The following is a 10,789-nucleotide window of genomic DNA, read 5'->3' as shown; positions in this document are numbered from 1 at the left end:
AAGGAAGGGCTTGGCACAAGGTTGAAACCATCCCTCTCCCCCTAACTGTCGTGGACCTTGAAACTTTGGCTACATCGAAGTCTCTACAGTTTGCTACTGATCTGAGTTTGAGTGATGTCATCCCAAAGGGAGATTCAGAGATTGTTATAAATGCTCTGAATGCAAACTCGTACTCTTTGGCATCCTTTGGTTTATTTATTCAAGATTTTAAATGTTTTGCAAATTTATTTCATTGCATTAGGTTTTCACATTCTCGTAGATAAGGAAATAGTGTATCCCACAACCTAGTTTGACATGCATGACATGTCATTGGTTTTCAAGTGTGGATGGAAGGTGTCCCTTCGCATACCATTGCTACTTATCAGGCAGTTTTGCCTATTATTTAATAAAGTTCAAAGTCTTGATTCTCAAAAACAAAAAACAAAAAAAAAAAACAAAAACAAAAACTAAATTTGGTGAATATAAACATAATAATATTGTTGTTTATAAACATATTAAACATAAACTTGTAAGACTCATTGGATTTTAAATAAAATAATGTCTTTTTGGTAATTGTAATTTGTGACAGTATTGTATAGGATACTGATAGAATTACACCCATAGAGCATGATCTGTGGGTGTGATTGCAGCTGTAGATGAAAAGGCTCCTCCATTATTCTAGCATTATTAAATAGAGGCACATATCACTCTATCTATTCTAGGAAAGCTAAGATGCAATATTCCATATTTGTTGTATATTTACTTGATTGTAGCCATCCTGTACAAGTTCATAAGATGGACCACAAACATTTTGTAATTGAGTTTATATAAGATATAGAAATCTTCTCTCTATCTTATCCTGTGAGATAGAATTTCTCAAACTTATTTAGATACTTGCTACTTTCAAAAGTTAGGAATTAAGATTTTTTTTTTTTTTTTTTTTTGTTAGTACTAGCATATGGTGCAACACTCAGTAATTATTTCTATTAGTTTTGGTACTGTGAATATTTTGTCACCATTCTTGGTTTTTTTATGTATAGACAAATATTATTTGATATAATCTACTAGAATATTTCTATCCTCATTTCAATATTCATTTGTGCATTTGTTTTCATGTCTTATTCTGCTACACCATGAATAGGCAATCAAGATGATAGGAAATTCTATTCTCAACCAGAGAGAGAGAGAGAGAGAGAGAGAGAGAGAGAGAGAGAGAGAAGATGTTAGGAATCTTATTTTTGTTGTATTAATATGTTAATAACTCATTTTTACACTAATGAAAATTTATGTATGTTGATATTTATTTGTGTGTGTAGGTATAAATATATTGTTAGGAACCCCAAATTATGCTTGAGACATATAGATATAATTCTTTTAATCTTCTAACAATTGTTCCATCTTTTGAGTCACTTAGTTAATTAAAAATTAAGCACATTTAACACATGATTAATTCTTAGAGCACATGATAAAATAGTTATCCAATCATCATGAGCCATGTGGAAATTAGATTAGATTAGAGCTAGTTCCCTATAAATACCTCATTGTCACTCTTAGTTTCTTTTTTTCTTTTTCTTTTTTTTTTTGGAGAAAAAAGGCTGAAATTCTTATTAAAGCAAAGACAAATCTTCCTGATAAACATCAAAGGTGTGCAATGGGACATCTTCCATCCACACAGAAAAACCATTGACATATCATGCATGCCTAGCTAGGTTGTGAGCTACAAAATTACCCTTTCTACCAACATGTGAAAAACTAATACATTGAAACTATTCCACATAAGTTTTTACATCCCGGATTAGAAAGCCAAAATAGGCCAAATCATCCTTCAAAGCATACATAACTATCTCCGAATCTCCCTCTAAAATCACATAAACAAAACCCAAGTCTATGGAAAAATCAAGAACCTAAGCTATTGCCAATGTTTCGAGTTCCACTATTGATATGGGAAGATGAACATTATGAGTCATGGAAGCCATAACCATATCTTGACTATTTCGTATAACAACCCCAATCCCTACTCTGTCTTCATCAGTGAACACTGCCCCATCAAAATTTATTTTGTACATCTCACCTAGCGCTGTCCACCTTGTTCTCGATCTAGCTATTATGGACTGCTTCTTTGGTTGTGCAGCCCTAAACTCCATAAGAGAAGTCAATGCTCATTGTGACACTTGATCAAGAGGAAAACCTGGTGGAGAAAATCTGACCTTGTTGCACCTAAACCAGATGGTCCATGTGAGCATCGAAAAAAATTATGTGCTGCAATATGATTCCAGAACAAAGGACAGCAGTTGTGAAAAGTCCAAAAAACTCATATTTCTCTTAAAACTCCATTGAGGGTCTTCGTCCCAAATTGAAAACAATCTTGGGCCATTCCAAAGTGCATGCAGCATATCTTCATGTTGGTTTGTGCAATGGGGACATGTTGGATCATCAATGACACAACAACGAGACAAATTAGACATGATAGGAAGTGCATTATGTACGGCTTGCTCAGGGGTGGAGCCACATAGTCCCTTTGGGGGGGGGATGCTTATTTGAAATTTCATGATTTTGTTTTTTGCTTATACACCGGCCCTCCTTAATTTGAAATCTTGAATCCATACCTGAGTATGAAGTATGGGGTGAGGGACCATTACTAAGAGGTGTTTTCAAATTCCCATACTCCTTATTTGATTGCATAAGTGTTGATGGTAGGCGTTCACTTTGGTCTGTGGAAAATGAAGGTGGAAAATTTGTATACAAGAGTGTGAGTGGTATTTTTGAAGTGAACCCCGATATCGCAGGAAAGGGAAGGGGGTGGTTATCCATGATCACTTGGGAAAATGGGTGGTAGGTTTTTCTTGTCACATCAGGATTGCTTCTAATCAGGGGCGGAGCCACATAGTGGCTTGGGGGGGCCGTGGCCCCTGCAAAAAAAAAAAAAAAAAAAATCCCATTAGACTGTGAAGAAAAAATAATTGGGCCCCCCCAACATGAGACAGCCGGCCCCCTACTCATTTCTCACCCATTCTCCCAACCCTCAATCAAAAATTAGGAACACCCTTAAATTTTTTTTTAAAAAAAAAAAATATATATATATATATATGTTCTACTTTCAAGCCAAAAAAAAAAAAAAAAAGTGTAACAAAGCCAAGCCCACTGCCCACGGCAAGCCCAAGAGTAGCAAACCCATGGATTCTCACCCAAAAAAAAAAAAAACAATATAGAGCAAATCAGAAATCAAACCACAGTCACATCGTTGCAGAGAAAACCAATCCCCAATACAGCCTATACAGAGCAAAATCAAACCAAACCCCATTACCCAATACTGCAATACAAAGGTGTTTATCAAAAAAAAAAAAAAAACCCAATACAGAGTAAACCAAACCCAGTTACCCACGGTGAGACGGTCACGTCGGCCGTCGCTTGCAGGCGCAGCTCACTTCGTCGCTTGTCGCTTGCCCCTCGTGACCTCATCGCAGATCGTAGATTGCGGCTTGCAGATCGGTCTCGTCTCGCCATCTCGGTTGCTCTGGTGCTCGGCGTCAAGGTATTTCTCTCTCTCTCTCTCTCTCTCTCTCTCTCTCTCTCTCTCTCAGATGAAAAATATGAAATGACAATGAATGTTTGATGTCTCTCTCTTTTTATTCTAGTCTTAGTTGTCTACCTCAGTATCTCTCTCCCTTTTGAACTGTAAGACTCTGATTGGTTGCCAAATCTTTAGTTTCTTTACTCTTTTTTTTTTTTTTTTTTGAGAACCAANGGGGCCGTGGCCCCTTATAAAAAAAAAGTTGATTAAAGTATATAGGAAAATTAAGTGGACCCCCCCCCCCCCAATGATGAACATCCGCCCCCCCCCCCCCCCCAAAATACTCCACTATTCTCCCAGCTTTAGTGTTAGGCCTCTTTTCAAATAAAACAAAAACCTTGCCCATCTTACATTTAAATACTCAAAAGTCCAAACACTTCACAACAAAATTACACTTTATCAATCTCAAAAACTCACCATGAAACCCATTCTCAATCTCAAAAAACCCACCCCGTGGAATCCCTTTGCTTCTTATTCCTTTTTTTTTTTTTTTTGTCTTTTGTGGTACACTTTCACTTCCCAATGATACCACTACCAACCCCTAAAACTCGACATCAGTCCTCACAGTTCAAAAAAAAAAAAATGGCCAATTTTTTCTTTCTTCTTGCTTTCTAAAACAAATCCCTTAGCATATTTCATTGTCAAATTTCAGGATTTGGAACTTGGTGATTGCCTAATGAGTTTTCTTCTCTTTCTTAAGCACTAGACCTTCATCTCTTTTTAGTTTTTTTTTTTTTTTCTCAACTATCTACACCTAAATATTCACATGCTCTTTATATTTTCATAGATTTTTAGAGAAATATATGATTGAAGGCATTGGAGATTTTTGTGATGAGTCTAAAGGGTTTTTTTTTTTTTTTTTTGAGAACCAATCTTTACAGCTTTACTCTTTAAATTTATTTTGCTTTTTGCCTTTGTCTTATTTGTTGCTGATTTGCTGTTGGTCAGTGTGTGTTGGTGTAGGTGATATTGATTGTCTTTTAGTGTAAATGTGTAATGTGTACTGTGATTATGAAATTTTCTGATTGGCAAGTTGTGATTGAGGGACGGCTTGTGCTTGTCTATTGAGTGGGGTGAGGGTAGATAGGCTGATGGGCACATGGGCCAGGTAGAAAATAATAATTAAAGCAGTGTAATGTGCTGCACATTACACTGCTTTAATTATTATGTTGAACATAGGATGTATAATGTTTGGCTATTTTAGTGTAATGTGTACAAGGAACTAAATAATATAACAAATTAAAGCAATATAATTAATGACAAACAAATTAAAGCAATATAGTTTATTGTTACGCTAAACAACAATAATTAAAGCTATATAATTAAATTAACAAATACATTATAAAAGATAAATTAATTAAATTATTTTTGTTTTTGTTTGAGGGGTTATTATTAATTAAAGTTGTATTAAAAATGGGTTGACTGTTTAAATTATAGTGAAAATTTTGTTTTTTTTTCTTGAGTATGAATAACATTCATATAACTAAGTAAAAATTTCTAATTAAAATTTTATTTTTTAAAATTCTTTTCAGGTTAATTTTTGAGTCATATTCTTAAAACTAAAAGAATTATGAGCAAACGAAAAAAAATTGATGCATTCTTTAAGAAAAAAGATGTTAGCAATTCAGGAATTAGGACACCTGTTGCTGTAGAAACAAATGTTAATACTTCAATGCCTGATGAACACCCTCCAAATGTCCAAAACTTCAATTTGAAGAGATAGATCGTGATCCAGGATCACGTAAACAAATGTGGGAATTTTCTATCAACAAACAAGATGAAATCCGACGAGCTTATCTCAAAGAAGGTCCATATTAACCTAAAAATATAGACTATCCATACAATGATGATACTTATCATTGTCGATTTCAACCTTCATGGTTTGATTCACATAAGGATTGGTTGGAATACTCACCTTCAATGGATGCGATATATTGTCTACCTTGCTACCTTTTTAGTAAGAAACCAATAGGTCGTCCCAGATCAGATACATTCATTTCAACAGGTTTTAATAATTGGAAAAATGTGAAAAATGGAATGAATTGTCCTTTAATTCATTATGTAGGGAAAGAACCAAACTCCCCACATAAAATTGTTGTGAAATGTTGCGAGGATTTAAAGAATTATTCATGACATATTGACAAGCTAATTAAGAAACAAACGTCAAAAAAATTAGAGAATAATCGATTGCGGCTCAAAACCTCAATAGAGTGTGCTCGATGGCTAGCATTCCAAGCTTGTGCTTTTAGAGGTCATGATGAAAGCCTTGATTCAAAAAATAGAGGTAATTTTATTGAATTGATAAAATTCATATCAACTTTCAATGACAAAGTAGCTAGTGTTGTCTTGGAAAATGTCCCAGGAAATGCCAAATATACATCACCCATAATTTTACTGAGCCTTAGTCCATGGAGCGGAGACTTGGGTCGACAAAAAATTTTTGGCCCATTTTGTAGCCCATTGTGAATCCTGTGCGCATGATATAAAAGCCTTTTTTTTGTGATTAGGGTTTTGTCTTGTTGTTGTTTTTGAGAAAGAAAAACACTGTAGTTGCACATTGTAATTTTCTTTGATAATAGTGAAATCCCAACAACTCTATGGACGTAGGCAAATTGCCGAACCACGTAAATACTGTATTGTGCATGTGATTGTTTTTCTTTTGGCGTTTTGTTTTCTCTATTTTTTTGTTTCTCACAGGTTTGGAATTTTGGTTGAATTCCCAACATGTTCAAGTATATGATGATATATAAAAGTTGATAATTTTGTATCCAATAGACTTAAGAATTATATTTAGTATATCTCTATTACAACCCGCCCCCACCCCCCCCCTCCCCCCCCCCCCCCCCCCCCCAAAAGAATTTATTCCTGGCTACGCCCTTGCTTCTAATAATAGGGTTAAATTGTGGGCTGTTAGACAGGGTTTAATTACTGCTCGAGACATGGGTATTAATTTTTTAAATGTTAATTTTGATTCCACTTTTGTTCTTACATGTCTAGCTTCTTCTAGGAATTGGGCTTCGGAATTGTTTCCCATAATTTTTTACTGCAGGATGCTCCTCAACAAGGAATGCAGGATGGTCCATCTACATCACATATACTGTGAGGCAAACTCTGTAGCGGATGGTCTCGTGAAGAAGGGGAGGATGCAAGCTAGCTTTTTGAAAACGTTTATTGATTGTCCATCTTTTGTGTTCTGTAAATATATATGAGACTTTTTGTGTATAGGGAGTCCATGTGAGTGCCCTTTAGTTCCCATAACTGGACACCTTTTACAGTTGTCTCTTGGACAAATCTGATGTACTAACTTTTTTTATATAAATAAAATTCCCTTCTTAACCAAAAAAAAAAAAAGAGAAAAAAGAAAAAAAGAAGAAGGTATTTTTGAATTGGACAGAACAAGTTTTCAAGCTAAATTGGCAATTTGTGATTACCTTCCACGCGTGTGGATGCCTTTGTGTTTTTTTTTTTTTTTGAAACTTAGTGTGCATTTCGCAACACTTATTTTTGTCAACTTATTTCACAATTCAATTTATTTTTGCTACTATTCATGGGTCTCACTGCACTTTTTGATACTATTCATGAGTTTCACTGTACTATTTCAGTTAACTTTTACCTTTATCTACAGTACTTTCAGCAAAAAAATTTCAATTTCAAAAAAAATAAGCGGATCCCAAACAAACCCTTAATATCATCAATTTGATGCATTGTTAACTTCTTATGTATCAATTTAGTTGCTTTCTTCATTACTATGATCTATTTATTGTTGTCTAAAATGCTGACTGTATAAAAATCCACGTTACTGTCTAAATGCGTGACCATGTATGATAAGTGTTCAACTCTATTAGCTCTCTCAGTGTTGGTATTAGCTAGGCAGGATGGAATTTTCACTTTTGACCTTGTTTTTGTTTCTAAGGCTGTGTTTGTTTCGTGTAAAACGTTTTCCGGAAAATACATATTTTCCGGAAATGTTATTTTCCGAAAAAGAAAAATATTTTTAAATGTTTGGTTGAATTATGAAAATTGTGGTAGAAAATATTTTCATGTGTTTGGATGTATTCTAAAAATGCTATTTTCCGGAAAATTTTTCACATTTTCTCAACAACACAACAAATTCCGGCAACAACGCAACAATAACAACAACAACACCACCAAATTCCGGTAACAACAACACAACAACCACAACACAACAACCACACCAACAATCAGTTCATCAAAAAAAAAACAAAAACAACAATCAAACTTAAAAAAAAAAAAAACGGAGAGATCGAGGAAGACGACGATCGACGGCACGGCGCGGCGCGGCGCGGTGCGACTCGCCGGTGCGAAGAGCGCTGGGATCGACGATCGACGGCGACGGCGCGGCGCGATGGAAGGTGCGACTGGATCGAAGGCGCGATAGAAGGTGCGACTGGATCGAAGGCGCGATCGAAGGTGCGACTGGATCGAAGGCGCGATTGTGGGTTCATGGTCGTCGGTGATGGTCTCTCGGCTTGGATCGGCGGTTCGTGGCCGCCGGCGATGAGCGCTCGGCGCTGGGCTCTCTCTTTCTTTCTCCCTCTCCCTCTTCGTGCTCTCTGTTTCTTTCTCCCTTTCCCTCTTCGTGCTCTCCGTTTTTTTGTTTTCTGGAAAATATGATTTGAAGTGAAAATAGGAACGGAATCCATTTTCACCTTTGACCGACAGTCAACGGAAATTAATTTCCGGAAAATCGATTTTTCAGTGCAACCAAACACTCGTAAATTCAGAAAAGCATTTCCGGAAATGCTTTTCACCCAAAACAAACACAGCCTAAGTGAGAAAGGGCAGGAAATACAGGTTACTAATGGGTCTCCATTTTACAGATATAGGGATATATTCTTCTTCTTTTTTTGCTAAAATATAGGGATATATTGTGGGAGCTTGCCACTAAGAAGATCTCATGGGATAATCTCAACTCAATGTAAGTATTGTTTTCAAATTATATCTTGGAGATACTATTTTGATTCTATTAATCAGTTTAGATATTAGACATCCAAAACTTAAAGATCTCTCTAAAGCAAAAATTCAAATAATATTTATTTTATACTGAAATCGTGTTTTAGAAACACTTTTTCAATCCACATCCACATATAAGTTTGGATATTAAACATTCATCTTTAAGGTAGAAATTCAATATTATTCATGTTATTTAGAAATCGTGTTTTTAGAAATTGTATTTTAAAACACGATTTATGAATGCTCTTATTCCAATTGTGATTTATGAATGCTCTTATTCCAATAATTATGACTAGGAATTCCAAGTCCTCCGAAGAACTCCCTCTAGAAGACCATATATAACACGGCAGAATTTTCCATTGCAAAAAATCAAAGATTCCTAGGCATGGTAGATGTGGAAGATTTAAAAAGAAGGGAATATTTTTTTTTTCTTTTTTTGGAGAAAAAGATAAGTAGTAAGTGAATACTTTTTAAGTCTCAACTTAAAAGTCACAACTTCTTTAATCTTTCTTAGGAAATTTCACTGCACGCGTACATCTGTGTTAGTATATATATAGTTGTCACTCCAATATATGATGTACAAATTATAAACCAGCTAGCACTCGATAGAGTTTCTCTAACTCGTTCTTATCTTTATTTTGTGGACTGCGATAGCCACCCTCTCACTCTCCCTCAAAACTTCCAGAAAGAAAAATGAGCTGTGCAATGGTCCTTTCCAAGGAAATTACTCTCAAAGGACATGAACATGAATCAAAACCCACTTTCAACTTCGAATCCTACATGGTCCAGAAAGCCATTTCCATCAACCAAGCCCTCGACGCAGCCATTCCATTCAAAGGTCATCACAGTAAGATCCAAGAAGCCATGCGCTACTCCCTTCTTGCCGGTGGCAAGCGAGTCCGCCCTGTCCTCTGCATTGCTGCCTGTGAACTTGTAGGCGGCACCGAGTCCATAGCCATGCCCGCTGCCTGTGCTATCGAGATGATACACACCATGTCATTGATCCACGACGACCTTCCTTGCATGGACAATGATGACCTCCGACGAGGAAGGCCCTCGAGTCACAAAGTTTTTGGTGAAGCTGTTGCTGTTCTAACCGGTGATGCACTTCTAGCCTTGGCGTTCGATCACATAACATCAGTTTCCACAACGGATGTGCCTCCCACAAGGGTAGTTCATGCGATTAAGGTGTTGGCCAAGTCAGTAGGACACGAAGGACTCGCTGCTGGGCAAGTAGCAGATATAAGTTCAGGGGGTCTCTCAGTCTCTGATATTGGATTGGAACAGCTTGAGTTCATTCATCTGCATAAGACTGCAGCATTGTTTGAAGGGACAGTAGCAGTGGGAGCTATTTTGGGAGGTGGGTCTAATGAGGAGATTGAGAAGTTGAGGAGGTTTGCGAGGTATATTGGGTTGCTGTTCCAGGTGGTGGATGACATTCTTGATGTGACAAAGTCGGCCCAAGAGTTGGGGAAGACTGCGGGCAAAGACTTGGTTGCAGATAAGGTTACATATCCGAAGCTAATGGGGATCGACAAGTCTAGGGAGTTTGCTGAAAAATTGAACAAGGAAGCTCAGGATTCGCTCTCTGGGTTTGATTCAGTGAAGGCTGCGCCATTGTTTGCTCTCGCGAATTGTATTGCTCATAGGCAAAACTAGTGCTATACTAGACTACTCTCCCTACATAATAGTAAAGTATAAAGTCTATAAAGGTTATGAGTTTTTTTTTCTTTTTTCTTTTTTTTGAGGGAAATGAAGGTTATGAGTTATGGTAATTCCATCGTTTATCTCCAAAAAAAAAAGTATGGTAATAAGCTTTGTTTTAAACTTTTAGTTACTTCTAATAATAAGTTGACTTGATGATCCCAAAAAAAAAAAAAGGTTGACTTCATGATGAGCTAATATACATATAGTAGCTCATCATGCTACGTTTGTTGATGATTTTGTGACATGGGCTGAGAAACCCCCAGTTTCTCAGAAACTTCTATCGCACAGGGTGTATTTTTGACTTCTTCTAATGAAATGCTGCTGTAATTTCCTATCAAAATAAATAAATAAACCGACCTTATGGCCAAAAAAAAAAAAAAAATTAAAGCCTTTTTTTTTTTGAAGAAAAATTAAAGCCTTTGATTGTTATGGAAACTTGTTTGTTTTTCTCATTATTTATTTATTTATTTAATAAAATATTAGAAACATAGCAAATTGTAATGATCATCGACAAATTGTATTGAGATTCTTATTTTATACTTTCACTTGTTTCTTGAA

At 36.1% G+C, this 10,789-nt stretch overlaps 1 protein-coding gene across 1 annotated transcript; it reads left to right on the top strand.

The window, feature by feature from the left end:
• The first annotated feature begins 9,121 nt into the window (after positions 1-9,121).
• Positions 9,122-10,572, top strand: LOC111999777 (geranylgeranyl pyrophosphate synthase, chloroplastic). The gene has a single exon (XM_024031890.2). It carries the CDS (start codon positions 9,218-9,220, stop codon positions 10,181-10,183), a length of 966 nt encoding a protein of 321 aa, XP_023887658.1. The 5' UTR covers positions 9,122-9,217; the 3' UTR covers positions 10,184-10,572.
• Positions 10,573-10,789: the final 217 nt, after the last annotated feature.

Source organism: Quercus suber, unplaced genomic scaffold (genome assembly GCF_002906115.3).
Source record: "Quercus suber isolate HL8 unplaced genomic scaffold, Cork oak 2.0 scaffold_20, whole genome shotgun sequence".
Taxonomy (NCBI): Eukaryota; Viridiplantae; Streptophyta; class Magnoliopsida; order Fagales; family Fagaceae; genus Quercus; species Quercus suber.
The sequence above is the reverse complement of the archived record's forward strand: the minus strand, read 5'-3'. Positions and strand labels throughout refer to the sequence as shown.

What these genes read in the sequence shown, in the direction of transcription:
- LOC111999777 (XM_024031890.2), top strand. Translation starts at nt 9,218, where the DNA reads ATGAGCTGTGCAATGGTCCTTTCCAAGGAAATTACTCTCAAAGGACAT.